Source organism: Drosophila nasuta, chromosome 3 (assembly GCF_023558535.2).
Source record: "Drosophila nasuta strain 15112-1781.00 chromosome 3, ASM2355853v1, whole genome shotgun sequence".
Lineage (NCBI taxonomy): Eukaryota > Metazoa > Arthropoda > Insecta > Diptera > Drosophilidae > Drosophila > Drosophila nasuta.
Genome location: NC_083457.1, coordinates 33,078,791 through 33,099,869, shown reverse-complemented (window position 1 = coordinate 33,099,869; position 21,079 = coordinate 33,078,791). Strand labels below are relative to the sequence as shown.

Below are 21,079 nucleotides of genomic sequence, written 5' to 3'. Positions count from 1 at the left end.
TGCAAGTTTTGTTTTGATTCATTTCCTTAAAGGGAGTCAGTATGCATTGATACCCTTAGTTTAATATCTTGTTTAATATCCAAGGAATATACAAAATATATAAAAGAAATGATGCAATAGCTAATAACGGTAAATTTCTTTTCAGCTAATCAGCTTCTATTTTTGTCGCGTGCGACAGTGAAAAACAGCATTTGTTATGAGTGCATCTAAAGTTTTTGTCCATTGAGCATGCAAAATTGTGTCCAAACACATCTTTTGCTACCAAATATAATAAAATAAAATTTGAATGAATATAAGCACAACTTCATTTTAAGAATTTTTGAAAGTTTGTCGCGTGCGACATGGCAAAAAATTTTTTTTCGTTAAATTATTTTTTTTTTAATGTAGATGATGCATACTCTTTTTATGTGCAAAAAATAATATAAATTTCATGTCATAAGCGCCAATTGAGACTTTGTCATTAAAACAATGATAGAATGAATGTGCACAGTATACCGGTTATAAACCAAATGAATTTGTTTTGCTGAAATGGCCAACAAACGAAATCTACTAGAACAGTATATTCATAAAAAAAATTTTTTTGACATTAATGATGTAATTTAAGATAGGTAATTATGTTTCTTATGTACATGTTATGAATATATTTCGTTTTGTTTACCTTTATTAAAGTTATTTTTTAAAGTATGAAATTTCAGTTGAAAATAAAAATATATATTGAATATATTAAAAAACTATGAAAATGCTTCATATGCTCTTCAAATGAACTTAAAAAGTAAAAAAAAACAGCATAAAAAGTATGATGGAAAAATGTCGCGTGCGACATGTCGCGTGCGACAGTGATTAAAATTTAATTTAAAAAAAGACAACTTAATATTTTTAAGTCAAACCAAATACACTATTTAGATAAATATATGCATAATACATTAAAATTAATTGCATTAAAATCTTTCATCACGTTTCGCTGAAATAAGTGCTTGAACTGGTTTTTGAAAAAGTAACTTCTGTTTTTGTCGCGTGCGAATGCGCAACATTTTTGCAATTTTCTTGAAAACGAACAATTGCCCAAAATCCATCTTAGCACCAATTATAGTGCTAACCGAGAGCTATAAGTTTAAATTTTTACAAAATTAAAATAATGTCGTGGCACATGTTTTTTTTCAGTTTGAATGCGTACAAATGTCGCATTCGACATCAGAGAATTGCCCATATGTATTTTGTTGTTTGAAAGCGATTAGCTTTTTGTTATCAATAAAGCTTTCAACATATTTTATTTAAAGTGCAACTGCATTTGAAATTTGCTAGAACAAAGCTGCAGCGCATGGCGGAGCTTTTTATCAAATAGAAAAGCTTTTGCAAGTGCAGAACTGCAGGTTGCATGCCAAACTATTAGACAAAGCTCACAGAAAAAGCTCGCTTGCATTTTTATGTATGTAAGTGTAGTGCAGGCAGAAAGCTATGCTTGCAATGCATTGCATAGTAATTGTAGCTACCCAGGCAACAAAGCTTTTGTGGTAGGCAATATGTAAAGCGATAGTTGTTGGGAATAAAGCAGAGAACGATAGTTTTTCTGAACTTAATATTCTTTTTTTAATATGTTTAATAATAAAAAAGGTTTTTTATATTATATAATGTAATAAATATTTGTATACTTTTTTTTCGAAAATTTCCGACTTTAAATTTGACAGAGAAACGAACTTGATATGTCAATTCATAAGTTTAAAACACGGAGACCTTAGCATTTTAAATTTTTTTAAAACATTCATAATATTATATACTTTTCACCAACTATTTTTAAACATCTTCACTTGTTGGTCCGCTGGGTAATGACAACCCTATTTAATGAGTGTTAGTGAAATAAGGATGAGAAAAGTAAGGAGAGAGAGTGAGAGAGAGTGGAACGTAAAGCTTTCTGAGCCAACCTGTCGCCATGTCGTGCCACAAGTTGTTGCTGCAGCCAAAGGACGCAACAGTTGCCGCAACTAAAAGCAAAAAAAAAAGAGTATAGGAAAACTGAAGGCAACATGAACAGGCGAACAGCTGTGCGCAGCTGAAAAGCTCCGTTGCATGTGCCACTGGGACCTTGACAGTCAAAACCAAACACGCTATGCTTTAAGTCTCCCCCTCTCTTCCTGCAATGCCATTTCAAGGATCCCACTTGGTCGCCTATTTACTGACATTGAGCTGCCCTTGATCGTTAGTAACCTTCGGGCCGCTGCACCCGCGTCCTCGTCCTGTGGCAAGGACACCCACATTATTTTTGCATTCAGCTTGCAACAAATTAAACTTGCTCTTGCACTAATTGCTCGGTTGTGTCAATAGCTGCCCTCAGCCACTTCTGCTAAGCTGGCCTAATCGTAACTCACACTTAATTGACTTTATTATTTGCACTAACTATTCGCTGGGCAATTGGATAAGCTATGTTAAGAACTCAAAGGCTATGCAGTCTGTATAAACAATATTATAAGCAGAGAATGGAGAGGAAGAGGAAATTTATATTTCTTAAGTGACTTCATATCCTGCATTCTTCTTTTTAATAAACGGATAATGAAGCTGAACTTGCAATCTCGAAAATGAGAGACATCAATTTATTTAAAGCTTTATTTCTATTAAATTTTCTATTTTTTGAACAGAATTTTAAAGTTTTCTTTTGTTTACTTTCAGCAAAATACATTGTTTCCGCATCTTCAAAATTTCCTAACAATTACACGTCGAATGCGGAACAAAATTATAATAATTCATAGTCATCCTATAAAAAAATTGGGGTGCAATAACAAGTCAATTAACACTACAGCCACCTGCAGTGCGTGTAATGCATACTAATTATTTAGAAATGTTATAAAATATATACACTATAAATGCAAAATATGTAAATAGCAACTACGCAATTAAAATTGGCCGATAAACGTAAAAGATGCTAAAGAATATTCATAGCCAAATACTATAAAAATATGTGAATGTAACTTTTGTCATTTAAATATCACTTTATTATTTATAAGTAAAATTCTATGTCTGTTTTTTGCATGGAAAAATTATAAACTATGTTAGTTTGTCTTGTGTTTCATTATATTTTTCATATTATTATTATATTGAAAGCACATATCTGCTACTTTATTTAATAGTACTCCAGAGTTGGAATTTTTTACTAAATTATTGAAAAGTTGTTTCATTCAGAATTTTACAATTTCATTCTTTACAATGTTATTACTATTATTCATCGAACAATTTATTATTACTTTATTTGCCAGAGTGACTTTTGAGGAGCATATTTTTATAAGTGGCAAGTTTCAAATATTTTCTCTTAATTTATTATGTTTAATTTGAAAGCTCATCTCTTCCTTCTTCATTCAAAAACTTTTAATGAGTGTCTCCAAGTCGGGCCCCTTTTCTTAAATGAGTCCTGTCACTTCTATGTTCATTGTTTATTACTGTTTATTTATTATGTTATATTACTATTATATTATATGTAAGTTAAAGGCTCATCTCTTACTTCTTTATTGAAAAACTTCAAGGGGTATCTCTTAGTCGCGCCCTTTTCGTGTAACTGACAAACGACTTTTCACTTGTTTGTCTTGCGTTTATCTATTTATTTTGCACATTTTGCCAGTTGCCTGTGTATTGTGTAGTACGCTTTATTGCGCAAAGCAAAGCAAAGCGCACGCCAACGACCTTGACCATCACAATTTATTTTCATTTTACTTTTCGCTCACTCCCTTTCTCTTTCTCTCTCACTCTCAGTCGCTATATCCCTATCTCGCTCACTCTTGCCCCAGTGTGATGCATGAGTTTGTTTGTCGTCGTTTCGTTGTTGAGCATTGAGTGACACACATTACGTATACGTAGCGTATACGTATACGTAGGTGCCATTTCCATGTGGCAAAGTGCCTGCTTACACAAGACAACAATCGACAGTTTTCAAATGACACAAATTTACAGCAAATCTCAAAAATAATTGTAAACACAAATACATATTTTGTTGAATAATAGAAATTAATAACAACTAAGTTTATTATTATTATTTCGATGCGGAAGCATTCAGAACATTTTGTTTCGTTTCGTTTGGTTTTCGTTTTGGTGGCCAAGCAATATATTTCCGATCGCACGAGAAGCTCGTGTATAAAAATACATTTTCAATGTCGCACACACGAAAACTGTGTAAAAAGTAATGTGGGTGAGGTCAATACGGCCATTATTAGAGAGGGTGGGAAAGGAGGGAGGGAGTGGAAGGGGAAGGAGGACTGCAGCTACGTCAGCTGGCAACACAGTGGGCAACGAGCCAAGTATCCCAAAGCTGCGCGGAAGTGAGCCAAGTGGCAACCAAATATAATTATACAGCGAAGCCAAATGGCAAACACAATTTCATAATAAACTCAACGATGATGTGCGCATCGACTGAGGGGTGACCTTTTGTGCCTCTTTTGGTGGCACAACTGAAGCACACTAAAAGCCGAAACGAACGAAAGTGAAAAGCGCTACTTAAAATTAGGTTAGTTGGGCGGCTACAAATGTAAAGAAATCGATTACACTGCGTATACTTAACACACACACATATTACATAAAAAAAAACATAACGCATACGCCCCGCCAGCAAATTGCCAATTATAGGCAACCACACTCTCTCTCTCTCTCTCGCTCTCTCTTTCTGTCTGTCAACGTCCTCCAACGTACGTGTGGTCGCCCTTGTCCTTGTCCTCGTCGTTGTCCTCTCGATTATACAATCCTTGTAACAAGCTCGCACGCGCCAAACATGGGCTGAGCTCACTCTCTCTCTCTTTATGTTGTTGTTGTTGCTGTTTGTTATTAGTTGCTTTTGTTGTTGTTGCCAACGCATGCACATTTCACAATGTCAAAGCTGTTGTTGTCGGCACCCGCATCCTTGGCCCTGAACAAGAACTTGTCAATTGCAGCAGCTTTGTCCTTTGCCAAACAGTCGCAACCTCAACGCTCCTTCTCTCACTCTCTTACTGCTTCTCGTTTCTCACTTTATACAGATTTTTAGTCTACTTCTCACTCTTCATTTTCTACTTTTTCGTTGATTTTCTTTTTGTTTTTCTCACTTTTTTTCAAGCTTTACTTTTGCAACTTCTTTTTTTCTCACTTCTTTTCAAGCTTTACATTTGCAACTTCCATTTTTTCCCTATGTCAACTTATCGCTGCATATTCCAAAGCCAAGTTTACTTTTCCTTTTGGCCAACAAGTGTGGTAATTTGTTAAACAAAGAACTATTTGGCCTTGAACTTGGCTTGGCTTGCATATGCATTGGTCAAAGTATGTTAATAGTCTGGGCAAACTATTGGAAAATTGCTGCCAAAGTAGCTTAAGCAATTCACAGACTGCCTGCTGCCCTTTTGACTACCTCGCTCACTTTCACCTCTTCTTCTTCTATACCCTCTATTACCTTTCTAACCCCTCTCTAAACACCTCCCTTCCCTCTTTCTATATAAGGCATTTGCATTTTGCAGTTGACGCGCATGAACCTGACATTGAACGTGAATTGTGTTCGGCTGGCAATGAAATTTTCTTCGAGACTTCCGCTTCCCCCCCTGTAGAACCCCTCTAAAAAGGGGGCTGTTACGAGCATGCATGACCCAGGTATGTCAGGCAAGCATTGTTGACTGTTGCTGGAGGTCAGGTCAGGGCCATAGCACTTGACATTTTACCGATGTCAGCTCATAAATAAGTGAGCAGCAAATGCTTTTATTTTGTTTAGGGGGGGAATGGGTTAGTGTGCCATCCTAATTGATTATGCAGACAAAAGTATCACACAAAATATATAGTAGTTGTCTGCTATTTCATTGACCCAAGTCCCGAAGGCAGCTGCGCAAGCGCAGAGCATTTAGGGTTAAGTATACGCCGTGTTTGCCACGCTAATTTAGGCGCGAAAAATCGTTGTGGGCGCATAAGCAAATATAAATAGCTAGCTGAGTATAAATAGCTGCAGTTCAAGTTGCAGTCCTAGTCTCCTCCGCCCGCCCCCCTTTTCCTCTTTTGCAATTCCAGTCCTAGGCGAAGCGTGACGCCAAACAAAACGCGCAAAACTTGCTTGCGAAAAACGCGGCTAGACTTCGCATCGCGCTGATTTGTATTTTTAGTCGTTGACAATATCAAGGTCTTGGCTCTGTTTTATTGTTTGTATTGCAGACTTTGCTCCTCTCTCTCTCTCTCTCTCTCTCTCTCTCTCTTGAGCGAGGATCGCCACCACAGACACAAAAGCCAACGACTCTTGCTTCTGGGTCAATGGCACTTGGCTGCCACAACTTGCAGCAGCAAATCTCCCGTCTCCCTTTTCTCGCTCCCTCTCTCTCTCTGTCTGCTGGTCTCCCTTTTGCAACCAGTTCTTTTGTGCTGCTGATCCAGCTAATAAGCAGACACATTCTGCACTTCGCTTCGCCTTCTTCAGTCTTCTGCCTGCCTGCCCTATATTGTGATTGGGCGCTTCAACTTCAGTTGCTGCCTGAGACTCGAGTTGGGGTCTGGCTTGATTTAACGCTTCTTCGGCATGATTTTATGCATGCTATCTGCTGCCACTTGGTTGCCCCTCTTCCATCTCTTCTGCCCCAACTCGATGGCTGCTGCTGCTTTTCCAAAGTTCAAGGTCTTTGCAGCAGCAGTTCATCGTCGGCGTCGACGTTGTCTGCGCAGATTTCACCACAATGTGCCTCCTTTTTTTTTATATCTCTTGATGCTCTTATAAAAGAATTTTTCAATCTACATGCCGTTGTAATAAAATCTATATAGTTTATATAGATTTGCATGCTGAGCTGCATCTATAAACAGCTCTACATATAAATTCCTTTTTATATATCTACTATTTGTATATTTTATTTGTACTTTCACTTTGAATTTTTATCTTATCAATTGTTGATTCCATTTATCATTGAACAAGTTTTCAAAGTGTATCAATTCTTCGGCATTTTTTACAGCCTTTGATTTCCATTTTTTATATTTGTTCATCAGACCTTTGTCTGCTTTGATTTTGAATTCTTTTCTTTTGCTTCTTTGCCTTCGCTCTCTATATTTTAAATTCGCCCTTTTTTCTCGCTTGTTCTGCTCTGCTGGCCGCTTTAATTATTTGACTCGATTCAAGTTTTATACATCATGCACATACAATACATACATTTAGTTGCACATTTGTTTGTTTGTATTGTCTGTCGCTCTTTCTTTTTCTGTCTCTGTTCTTTTTTTTTAGACTGCAATTTGACTTTCGAGCCCCACTTATTCGCCATGTAATTAAGACGTTTCCTGTTCATGACCTATATGTGTTATTTGACGAGCCGCAGGGATTGTCATAATGTGCAGCAAGTTCCCATTGCAGAAAGGGAAAATATATAAATGTTGAATGTATTTACACGAGATATTTGTAAGATGTTTAAATACTTTGTGGTGTCACTTTTATATAAACTTCTTTAAGGGTTATTGAAGTTTAAGAAACTCCACAATTTATACTAAACTTTCACTTTCTACAAATGAATTCAATATAAAATTTGAGATATTCTTAGCAAATAATTCTTCACAAAAAGCCAATGCCAATGATTGAGTTTTTCTACAATTCTTACTGCATTTTCCTTTTCTACGAACCTATTCTATATCTAATTTATAATCTATGATTTGCATTATATTTTCTTCTATGTACATATCATATGATGTAAAAACAAGTAAGAAAGCATCAGATGAGGGTGCTTGAAATTGAAATCGTTGCCACCCGTTTTTAATGAAAGCCAAACAGTTCGGTGTTATTCTTAAAATATGCCAAATTAATATACCAATGAAATACCAAAACATGCAAATTACATATTTAGTATTTAGTATATTAGTAACTAAATATGTAATTTGCATGTTTTGGTATTTTTTGGTATATTGATTCTGTATATTTTAAGAATAAAAAAAATAGTAAAATTACATATTTAGTTACCAATATACTAAATATGTAATTTTGCATCAAAATGCATTCAAAATATACCATAGAGTACCAATATATACCAGACAAAAAAAACTGTTTCTTACATAGCTTTTACAATTTGTATCTGATCTCAAGTCTAAGAGTAGAGAGTAGATCTGAGATGCAAGATTCATTATGAAAGCCGCTAAATTGGAGACGTAGTTATATAAGAAAAGTAAAATCAGATTTGAGAATAGCAGATGAACATTTCTATAACAATAAATAAGATAAATATCTATACCAATAAATAAATGTATGCACTGAGGTTTATATAACAGATAAGCATAAATTAGCTCAAAAGAAAGAATTTGGAAAATCAAAGTTGACACCATATAAAAGGCTAATAAAACGATTCAAATTTACTTCAACATGTTCTATATTTTTTTACACTATCCAATAGTGAAGGGTATTAATCACTTCTGGAACCCAATCCGCTGCTCCAATTAGAGAAACGACCTTGTCTAATGTGCGGCCCTTCTCAAATACAAATTGTATGACTGGCGTTCACATGTGTATGAAAAAAGCTGCGTGACTTTTTAGAGGCTATCAGAGAAAATGTGAGCCACATTTCGCGATGAGTCAATCGGAGGGCCAAAGAAATTTTAAACTTTTCTCCAATGACTCAGCATTGACCTTGTCGCGATGCTCGCAAAAAAAAATAAAAATAAAACGAGCAATAAAAACTAAAATGTGTTATAGCCGTAATTGCCGTTATTCAAATGATAATCAATATAAAGCAAAAAATAAATGTAAAAAAAAAGAAAATCATATAGAATAAATTAAGCAACGTCTGGGATTACAAAAGACCTCGCAACGTAATTATTGCTTGGGTGGCCTAGAGGCAAGGTCCGTTACTCAACCTCGGTAATTGAAAACGTACTTTACGCTCTCGCTCTCGCTCTGTCTGTCTTCCTTACGGTTATCAACAGAGCGAGAGCGAGATAGAGAGTGAGCGAGCGCGATTGGCATGCTGTTGTGGATGCTATGTGGAACTCGAGTTCATCACGTCACAATCTAACTGCATATCATGTAACTGTAATAAAATTCGATTTTCGCTAATTGTCACAGCCCACATAAGTACGTGTGAGTGTTTGCTTGTCTGTGTGTGTGTGTGTTCACTCTCAGCAATGCAGGAAGTGTGTTGATTTTTACGTTACGTCGCCTGCACTTGTCTTTGCATGCTCTATCTCTTTCGCTCTCGCTCGCTCGCTCTCGCGGCAGCAGCAGCAGCTAAATAGACAGCAAAACATTTGTTGCTTTTCAGTGTGTCACATTTTGTGTTTTTGCTTTGTTGTTGTTGTTGCTGTTGTCGCCTTTTGCTTTTATTATTACTCGTATTATTATTGTTGCTATTTCTCTTCCGCTTCTAATGCCGCGTTTGCCGCGTCACACGTCAAATGACCTTGTGCTTCGTTTTTTTGTTGTTTCTGTTTCTGTTCTGTTCTGTTTTTTTTCTTTTCTTTTATAGTTGTTTCTGTTTTTGCTTTTGTTGTATTACGCTCCCACTTGTAATTCGCATTTTATACTCGTACATTGCACATTATATAATTTCTTGACTGCTGCCTGCCCCAAACGGGTTTTATTTGTCCGCTAGATTCTAGCAGCTTTTAGCATTTAGCTAACTGTTTTTAAGGCTAAATGGCTAAGCAAACGCTTGAAATCTAAGCAAATAAGTAACTGTAGAGCAAAGTGATCCTCGAGACTGCTCATTTAATGCTCATACGGTAGACTATGATCATTTTCGAACCATACTAAATATAATGTTATATTCCTTGTAACCAAGAAATTAAATTCTAAGTTACAAATAACAAGTTAAATAATAATTAATACAAAATTATGAATTACGTTAGATAATAATGTATTTCTTTTTTAAATTTGGTTGAAATTGAAAGTTGTGTAGAATAGAATTTAAAACAAGTGATCTTCAAAACATTAAATACACTAATCAACTCTACCAACAATTTATATACACGATAGTGATTACTAGTAATCCATACTAAACATTGTATTATACATATATATTGTACTATATACGTAAATATAAATCTGATTTACACATAAAATATAACAATAATAAACATAATATATTTTTTCAATTCTTTTTGAAAAGTATACCGATTTGAATGGAATATTTATAATTCCATTCAAATCGGAATTATTTTTAAAAAAAAAATTACAATATTGTGTTATATTTATTATTGAAATAGAAACAAGAAAGAAAGCTACAGTCGAGTGTGCTCGACATACGGACACGGCTGTTGATGCTAATCAAGAATATATATACTTTATAGGGTCGGAGATGCCTCCTTCTACCTATTACATACATACATTTCCTGCCGGCACAATGTTATAACACCCTTCTACCCTATGAGTAGCGGGTATAAAAAAAAACAAAAGTTGGTATTCTTATTCAATATAAATCGTATAAGATTGTTCCCCTAATATTATTATCATAAAATTAAGAATAAAAGAATATTACGTATTCGTATCGCATTCTGCTAAAATCTAATCAAATCAATAAATCTATCAACTATATTAGAATAACATATGTATATGTAAGTGATCGCTGTATGCGACAATCTTTTGTTAACTTAGCACATAGCATTACAGCGTTGAAAGCATATTTCATGCTTGTTTATTGGTAATTAATAAAGTATAAATATTGCTGCTTATAATACAGTTAATCGCTTTTCAATTAAATGTATTATACGAGTACGTATTGTGCATTCACAGTTTGCATAACCCCAAGGCCTGGTCTGCTTACTAAGCACTGCAACTGTTATTCACGATTCCCTGTACTATGTATAATAAATAGTACGAGAATGGCACTATATATATAATAGCAGTATAGAAGTATATAGTATAATTATAGGGCGGTTCCATTATCAATTTATTTTCATTATTCGGCAAGTGCGCTAAGCAAATTACGCCTTACGCTTATTAAGTATTATTAACTAAGCAGTTTGTAATCGGATTACCCAATCATTATGTAACAATTTCTCGCCAACAGCAGCAGCAAGTGCAAGGGCAACCAACTTGCACCTGGAATGCCTGAGAGTTCGATATTTCAAAATTACTATATATGTTACTATGTAAGTCGATGACTCTGATGCTGCCAGTTGATTAAAAAGCAGTCCAAGTATGGAAATTTTCTATAATTATAACTGCTTAGTACTGATTCTTTGTTGCGGAGAACTTTACTTATTTTATATTTAGAAATATATTTATAAAAGACGAAAAAGAGGCACTAAAATATTAAAGAATTTACAATAGTTTTATAAAATTATTTTTCTTCAAACTAAATTTTCTAGCATTTGAATACTTCATTGTCAATTGAATTGAGATTTAATTTAAATTATTTAATATATCTATTTTAAATAACATATCTTCATTTAAATCAATTATAGTTCTATACAGTTCTATTTTAAGTAACAGATTTTCATAAACATAAATAATAGTTCTCTATAAATAAAATCAATCAATAAATTTGAAATTGTTATATTTTATTACGTTGGAAAATAAATTGATTGACGCTCACTTCACTTTAAAAAGTGATTGCAAATCGAAAAGTTGAATAAATTACAATTGTATTAATTTGTAATTGAGTATTGTTAGTGTTCGCACATTCCTCGAGCTCAATTTTAACACTCTTTAATCGAGTCGAGTGCTAATTAAGTTTGTGACAATTGCATTAAATGTGAAGCGTTGAAAAATGTTTGCAATTCATTCAATACTGCAATCATACCCAGCTTTCGAAATGTGTATAAAAGAGAGTATATTAATTTAATCGAGTGTGATCAACTATGAGATACCCGCCATCCATTTTTTCAATAAAAGCAGGAAGCCCGGTATTAGTTTTAAAAAATACCAAATAAATATATTGCCAAAGTACTAAAAAATACCAACTGCCAATTTTGAATAAGAGAAAAAAATGCGATACTCATTTTAAATTATACCAAATTAATATACCACAAAAATACTGAGAATATACCAAATGTTATATTTGGTATACATAGTACTGCGTTTAAAATATACCATCGAGTACAATATTTGGTATATTAATATAGTACTAAGTTAAAAATATACCACATCGTGCAAAATATACCAGATTATCAGCAACTAAGACTCATAGTAAAGACATTTAATCGATGCACAAAATTATAATACCCATATACCCTTCTGGGTAGCGGGTAAAAAGAATGAATTGTATAATTTTACCAGCTTTTCATAAACCGCATCAAAAGATGCAGGGTATCTCTGAGTCGTGCTCATCCTCGCTTGTTATGAATTACGTATTACGCTTTTCTTCGAATGGAATTGTGTTGACAATTGTTGCCATTCGTGCAAATATCAACAATGAAATGAAAAATGCTTAAAATGAACCTTACTCATATGATTATTAAGCCGAATTCAAACTACGTTCAAGCGAGAAGACACATTTATGAAAGGAAGAAGAGCGTGAAATGTGCGACGTTCTAAGCGAATGCCTTTTAATATCCATTAGATTAGATTGATTCAGAGATTGGTTGAGCTACGATTGAACAGGTAAAGGACAGGTAACAACAGATTGGCAGCAGCTTCCACTTTCACACCAGCAACAACGACATCGACAACGGCAACGGCAGCGACCCATTTAAAGGCACATAAATCTATCAGAACACGATCTGCACCCCAGTTGGCCTTGACTTTTATTTACTTAACTTTTAATAAGCACAAACCAACAACAACAACAGCAACAACAATAACGGGTAGCAGACAGCACAGACTTGTTTATATACTATTAGTCAAGCGACAGTACAATAAAAAAGTAATAATAAAAAAATAAATAAAAAAAAACAATCTACTGCCCGACTGTCCATTTATATACATACATACATATATAAGTAGCATATGTATTATATACTCGTTTGTATTCGTTTCCTATAACTGAGCATATTCGAGACATTTGTTCACGTCGAAACCGACAGAATGAAATCATTTGAAAGGCCGATGACGGTTCCACTCCGCACATTCTGCCACTTTTTTAACTGGGAATTGGGGGAACAGGTTTGCGAATAAATCGCACTTTTAATAGGCATGTGTATTAATCACAACACAGCAAAAAAGAGTTCTTATTTAAATATGATAATAGAATTACACTTCTGATGAACTCTATTTTTAGCGAATTTTCAGCTCAGTTTAACATAACTCCGAATGAAAGGAAAAAGGCGTCAATGGTATGCAGACAGCGCAGACAGAGCGGATACTTCATGGCAAATTACCAATGCAAATTTCGCTGTCACACAATAAAATATATAAAACAAATCACAACGTACAAAACAAACACACATTTTTACAGCAGCATGTGCGTATACGTAATGTGAGATGTGAGTAGTGCAGAGTAAGCGTGAATTGTGTTTATTGTATTTATTTAAAATTCAATTTATTAAACACAGTTCGAATTACCTACAAAACACCCATTGCTAAATGCTTGTGGGCAATATTATGACAAACATTTGCTGCTGCGTATACTTGATATTAATGATAACTAGTTCACATTGCATATGATTAACATACATCAACAAATTGTTTACTTGTTTGCCTACAGGGTATCTGCAAGTGGCAGCAGCATTTGTTATTGTTTTTTTGGGTGGAATTGTGAATTGAAAGCTGAGCGCCAAGTTTATTCCAGTTGAAGTTCAAGGTTAAAGCGTCAGTCCAAAACAGCAACAAAAACAGAAATAACAGACACGCAAAAGAATTATCGTATATACGAAATTAACACACAAACAAAAAAAGCACGCAGCCTTGACAATAACACCCAACCGCCAAGACAAAATACAAATAAAAATAAATAAAAAAGCGTGCGCTGGCAATGCACACGACTAAGCGATGCTCTGTAAAGTGGAAAGAGAAATGAACAAGAGAGAAGAAATATGAATGTGAATTGCTGATAAAATTGTGGAAGTGAAATTCAAGCAACTTTTAGTTAAAGAAAAATATTTCATTGTCAAATAAAAAATATACAACATCGATTTAGTTTTAACCACACTGAATTTAAAAACAAAGAGAGAGTTAAGATCAAGTGTGACCATACAACAAAGTAAAGGATTTTTTAAACCCTAATACGGTCACGTTTGCTATGCTCATTGGCATTATTTACTATTATATTTACTCTTCACTAAAGATTTGAAAAATATTTAATTGAGAAATAAAATACACAACATCAATTTAGTTTTAACCACACTGAATTTAAAGACAAAGAGAAAGTTAAGATCAAGTGTGACCATACAACAAAGTACAGGATTTTTTAAACCCTAATACGGTCATGTTTGCTATGCTTATTATGATATTGTCATTATTTCCTATTTTATTCAGTCTTTACTAAAGATTTGATTTACTTCAAGAAAGAATAAAATTTAAAATAGAAATACTTTTAATAAATTGATTTTTATAGTAGGAAATCATATATAAGTAGATTGTTTATTATTATTATTTGTTGAAAACCATCAATCAATACGGATTTAATATAATTTCTATTTAGAAATAGATCACACATTCTGTTGTATTTTTGATAATCAAAACCCCCTCTGCTATGGTATTCATAGAGTAAAAGCAATTTCAACGCAAATCGAGTCGCAGCAGCGAGAGAGAGAGAGAATGGACCGGCGGCGTGATCAGGGGCAGAGAATGCGACCCCTGAGAACAATTTCAATTCCAATTTCAATTTAATATAAATAAATAATTTCGAGGCGCAGCTCAGCCACGTTCCGAATAGCGCTAATATCATTATGAATATACAATATACATATATTTCTACATATGCCACAAAATGTATAAATACAATCGTATACAGATTTCGATAGAAGACAAAACTGATCGCTTAAGCCAATAAATCGAATTAGGCGTTAATTTGTGTTCCCGTTAATTCAATGTTTTACAAGTTGTGCAATCGCATTTGTAAACTGAATGAATTGAGTGAGTGCTAATCACTTCCGTTCATTTTGCCATTGTCAAAACATCATCAATGTGGCCATATCGAAATGGTGTAAGTATCACAATTTATGGTATGGATTGTTCATTAGTCATTTTTTGTGGCATTATCTAAATATCCGATCTGACCTTTGTGGTTGTAAAAACAACCGTTACTAACTCTACCTCAACTAATGTCGATTCGCTTGCTATGGGTATAATCACTGTGTTACATGATATGCGACACATTGAGCAATGTTTTCTATGGCCTGATTACGTATACGTAACCAAGGTCAGGGTCAGTCTCGAAGGCATCTAACTGCAGCTTCATGTAGATGATGCATTTATTAATGCACTATGGCGGAAATGGGAAACTGCATAAGGTATATTATTATATATTATATTATTATATTATTATTACTATTATTACTGTCGGGCTTTTAAGTTTGAGTTATTAAATGTTGTGATTGTATTTTAAAACAAGTAATTCAAATAATATTTAGCATCGAAAATTTTATAAAACTTAAATTGTATTCAATTTGTATAATATAATAATAATTAGTAATACAAATAGTTATAAAATTGAAAACGTACACTTCAAAATAGAATTTGCTTTTAGTTCTATACAATTAACAGAATTCTTTAAGATACTTTCAAATTTGTAGCGCTGTCTAATTTTTGGGTTTGAGTTATTACTATTTTTGTCGCATAAAGACAAAATACTGTCTATTGTATTTTAGAACAAGTAAATCAAGATTGAATTCTCAGGCATTGAATTCTCAAATAACCAGTAAGAAAGCTACCGTAGAGTGTGCTTCACTGTGAGATACCCGTGACTTATTTGGGAATATATATAATAAAAATACCAAATGATATTTTTGGTATATTGATATAGAAGAGTGCAAAATATACCAGATTGCTAGCCAAAGCAACTAAGACTCTTATTAAGTAAGCGCTTTTCCCTATTAAAAAGTATTTCTTAAATAAGATCTAAAATTCGAATTCAAGACAAAAGAGTTCTGAAATGTTTTAATCCATTTCTTTATTCGTTGTTTAACTTGATCAGCGTATACATAATTCGTTGTGTGAATTAAATGTTGTTTGTTGTCACTTGATATGACTTGTTTAAGCTAAATAACTGTTCAACAGCTCCATAGACTGCAATTCGATTTTGCTGTTTGTTGTTTGCTTCACAAAAAAACGAAGCCAATGAATTCGATTATATTGCAATGCATCGAGTTGATGAATGTGCTAAATAATATATGTTGTGTTATGTTATGCAAATAAGTGAGTTATTTACGGGCAGCAGAAATCGAAGCAGAACTAGAACCAGTTGCTATGCAATCGTTGCGTGTGTGACAAGTTGCATCCAGGGTCAACTACTTAATGGCAACAAACACACACACACACACACACTCTCTCTATATGTTTACAGTTAACTGTCTGTTGTGGGCAGTGTGCTAAATGATTTAAAGACTTACCTAGATCAGGAATTGAGCTGGAGGGCTCTTCTCCATTGCTGTTGTTGTTACTGCTGCTGTTGTTGTTGCTGTTGCTGCTGCTGTTGTTGTTGCCGTTGTGATTGTTGGCTGCATGCTTGAGTTTCGGCGGTGGCGGCGGCGGTGGTGGACGCATAGCCGAATTGTGATTGCTGTTGTTGTTGCTGTGATGCGACGCCAACTGATGCTGACAGCCATTGCTGTTTCCATTGCTGCTGCCGTTGCTGTTGCCGCTACTGCTGCTGCTGCTGGAGACGATGGGCGCACGAAAGATGTGCGCTGAGGAGGTCGAGGGGCAGGCAGAGGAAGAGGAGGCAGCGCTGCTTGAGCTGACATTGGCAATCGCTAAATGTTGCTGCTGCTGTGCAAGATGTTGCTGTTGCTGTTGTTGTTGTTGCTGCTGCTGCTGTTGAAAGTGATTGGCTGCAATGACGTTGACGTGACGCGTGCTCGTGCTGACCACAAATTTACGCGCCGCTGCTGTTGGCGGCGTGGCAGCAATGTATTGCTGTGGTTGCTGTTGCTGCGAATGTTGCTGCTGCTGCTTGACAGGTGGCGGCAGCGGTGGTGGTGGCGGTGGCGGCGTGGGCGGCGGTGCCAACGGCGGTGTCTGACATTGCTGCTGCTGATATTGCACATGATTCGGCGGCTGCTCAACGTAGGCGCGTCTTGTGATCACCGGCGAAACGGGCGCGGAGCGGGAATGATGATGCAACGGCGGTGGCGACACCGAGAGACGCCGCACGCCGGCAGCACAGACAAGCGACTCCTCATACAAGCGACCATCGCGTATAACACGAACATGTTGCTGCTGTTGTTGCTCCTGTTGATGATGCAACGGCGGCGGCGAGTGCGCCAAACGTTGTTGTTGCTGCTGTGCATGTTGCTGCTGCTGCTGCTGTTGTTGTGTGTAGTGCGTGGAGGAGGGACTCGTCGAGTGGCGACGCTGCTGCACCGTCTGCGACTGCGGCAAGCTGCGCGTGATGATGATCTGCGGCGCTGTGGCACTCTCTGTGGCATACAGCTGCTTGCGCTGTTGCACGTACTCGACGCGTGGCGTCAGTATCACCTTCTGTGTGCCACCAGGTGTGGTGAGTCCCGTTGGCTGTCGCGGCGGCACCGTCTGCACTTGCACATGCGTGTAGCGTTGCTGCGGCGCTGATGTTGCTGTTGCAGCAGCAACAGTTGCTGGCTTATCCACTCCGTTGCTGCCACTGCTGCTGCTGGGCTCCGCCTGGCGACGCTCCTGCTCCTCGAGGTGCAACAACTCGTAGTCTATGGGCTCCGTCTTGATCACTGGCTTCGCTGCAGCAGCAGCCGCAGTTGTTGTTGTGGTTGCTGCTGTGGCATTGGTTGCTGCCGCTGCAGCTGCTGCTGCGGCTGCTGCCGCCTCCATGCATTTGAGTTTCTTCAACATGTTGCAGTATGTAAGGCGTTGTTTATGTGGTAATAGAAATGTAGAAATATGTTTTATCTCTGTGTGTGTGTGCGTGCTGTGGTCTTTCTTTTTTTTCTTATTGGATTTAATCCTGAATCACTTGCTTTGCCTCTGATCCGCCTCTTCTTTCTCACTCACGCTTCTTTTTCTTGTAAAAATCAGTCTCTTCTTCTTTACACTTGTTGCAAATTTATCCAGTAATTGTGTGTGTGTTTTTTCTTTTTTTTGTTTTACGGTATTATCAAAATGTTTTCAGCCTTCAAAGTTGCAAAGTTATTTTCCAAAATATAGTTAGAGATATATCTAAACTATATATATACGTTCTTAAATGTGTTCGTAGTATCCTAGAATTGTTGCTTACTTTGCTAGCGTTGCCCTTAAACCTGCCCAGAGCTGTATATCGATCTAAAGTTAATGAGGCTTTTCCGTTTATAATGAGGATGTTGTTTTTCTTTTCTTTTTCAAACGTTAAATACTAATAATACTTCTTGTTCGATCTTTCCGTCTCTCCACAGCAGCGTTTTACTTTTCTTCTGAGTATGTTATAGGTATTTTAAGTATCTGCAAAAATTCAAATTTTTTAAATTCATTTTTTTTTATTGTTAGTGAATATTTAAAAATAAAAAATAATTCTCTAATTGTCTTTAGCATTAAGGAAGATGTATTCCAAATTTCAAATCTCTAGCTGTTATAGAACCAGAGATTGTGGCGTTTAAACAGATGGACGGACAGAAAAATATGGAAATGAAGGGTAATCGCAAACAACGCTTTCAAACTCATTCTAAAATTCAAACTAAAAGTTAATTGTTGCTTGTTATATTCCGATTACTTAATGAAAACATCAATTAGATTGTGAAATTATAATTTCCATAAATTATATCAAGTTTTCTATGTGAACTTACATTTGTTTGTTAAATTATATAAAGACCTGATTGATTCTTTGCTTGATTGATGATTGTTGATTGTTTAAAATTGTTGAGTAATAATATGCAAAAATATAATTATATTTATGTATATATATATATATATGTATATATTTAATGCATTTGTTGGATATATAGTTGATAGATTTATGATGATGCTGAATACTCGCAAATGTTTTGCTATATTAGATTGTTGAAATTAGACTGCTGTTTGTAATGATTATAGATGAATGTTTAATAACATTATATTGTAGTATTGTAGTTTAACATTTGTATTTTATATTTATATGTATATACTTTTTATGAATAATATATATTTGTTATGCTTTTGCTCCAAAAATAGATTTTATATTTTTTATTTAAATTTTACACACAAAATACAACACAATTGCTGCTTAATTTACTTTTATTTTTTAATTTGTTTCACCTGAGCATTAAATTTTTGTTTTATTTGTTTTTTTCAACTTTTTATCGAACTTCTTTATTGTACAATCGTACAGGTAAAATGCCGTTATAAAAATATATAGTTGTGATTATAAATTTATTATTTTTGTTACTGGGTATTTTGGATTCGTGTGAGCTTTGCTTTTTCTTGAAGGCCGTCTGACTGACACAATTTCTTTTAAAGAAAGTAAATGAATCGCGATTATGTCACTTTGTTAATAATAATTATTTGTTGTTGGGGTTTCCATTATTTTTAGCGCTTATTTTAGACATTTGAACTTTGCACCTGCCGAATAGTAATTTATGCATTTATTTAATAGAAACAACTTGTTAAAACACATTGCGAGACAATTGAACTTCTGCTGTTGCATATCTACACAATTCTCGTCTAACATTCTCGGTGATTTTTCTTTTGCGTTTTCATTTCGTTTTGTGATATTCTTGTTGTTGTTGCTGTTGTTGTTTTTGTTTTGGGTTATGTGCATTGCTTTCCCAGCAACAGCTGGGAACGTTTGAGGCGCTGCCAAAGGGTTGTCGTATGTGAATATGTATCCGATAGATACTCGTCGTCGATATGGATGTATCTCAAAATATGAACATGCATAGAGTAGAGTGCCGAAAATATATATTTTTGCGAAAACTCAATACGATGACAAAGGAACTGGCTCTGACTCTGATTCTGATTTTGAGTGTGGCTGTGGCTGTGGCACTGACATTGGAGGGCGCCTCGCAGCAGCGTTCAAGAGCAAGGTGATCCGACGAAGGACGAGGATGTGGTCGAGGATGTATGGACGAGGACAAGGACGAGGACGAGGACGAGAACTAGAATACCAACCAACAGCTGTTTCGCTCGTTGGGCGCTGCACAAGGACAAGGACACAGCGCGACGCGATTCAATTCGATGCGATGCGATGCCGAAACACGGAGGAGTACGTTTTATGGTTTACGATTTTCAATCACTGTTTTTGCAGCTGGGCGATGTCAGGGGACTGCATTGAATATTATTATTATTGCACATTTTGTTTTCAATGAATTAATTATCAATTTGAAAGCAAAATTTGTTTAACGTTGATGCTTTTGTTATGCTTTTGCTTTATGGTTAATTGGGACGCGCTTTGAATTTCGCAACCGCTGCGTGCGCCGTACTTTCTCTGACTGAAACTGAAAATCGCAAAAGCTGCCAGACCAGAACACGAAACACGAACAGAACAGAACAGAACCTGCTGAGAGCAAGAGTGTGTGCTCTCTGTACGTATGCATGTGTGTGAGAGAACAGGCGAATAAGCTGCACAATGAAAGTGAAAACCGTTCGCCGACATCGCTGTTTCTACTGCACTGCAAAGTGGGCCCGTCTGAGCGAGAGAGAGAGACAGACAGCGAGAGCGCCAAAACTAAGAGAGCGCTCCATTGATGAGAGAGCGCCACTTGCGAGCGAACGCGGCGAAGGTGAGAGCGATTTTTGTATGAGGAAACGAAAGCTGCAAAGAATACAAAAACCAAAACATAAATAAACAAAAATAAACGCGAATGAGAAGGCGAGCGAAACGTGTGAAAACCCCCCTTTCCGTTTTGGGGTTAACAATTTGTAGACTGTGTGGGGTCCAAATGGAGTTGCATGTTTGGGGGTTGTTCTTTTTCATTGAGGGTTGTTCTTCTTTTTCTTTCCCTTTTTGGCAACTTTCTGCACACGCGATATTGGAGTTTGAGTGGGTGGCAATTTTCGTCCAATAACAAACAATGCGTTTTGGGTGATTTTTTGCCATGGTGCGTAGGAGACGAAACTAACACGCAGACAACAACAGACTGAGTTACGCATTGAGGTAGGTTCACGTTTCAGAAAGCAACAGCAAAGGAATTTTCTTGTACAAAAATATACCAACTTTATACT

General features: G+C 35.8%; 1 protein-coding gene across 1 annotated transcript in view; it reads right to left on the bottom strand.

The window, feature by feature from the left end:
* The window catches only part of LOC132792259 (ecdysone-induced protein 75B, isoforms C/D), a 111,817-nt gene extending 92,982 nt beyond the window's left edge, over positions 1-18,835 (bottom strand). Inside the window, exons 1-2 of the mRNA XM_060801533.1 lie at positions 18,727-18,835; positions 16,369-18,385 (exon numbers count right to left, since the gene is read on the bottom strand). Of these exons, the coding sequence (XP_060657516.1) occupies positions 16,369-17,803 (1,435 nt within the window). The 5' untranslated portion in view covers positions 17,804-18,385; positions 18,727-18,835. The remainder of the gene's footprint in view (positions 1-16,368; positions 18,386-18,726) is intronic.
* Between the last annotated feature and the right edge of the window lie 2,244 nt (positions 18,836-21,079).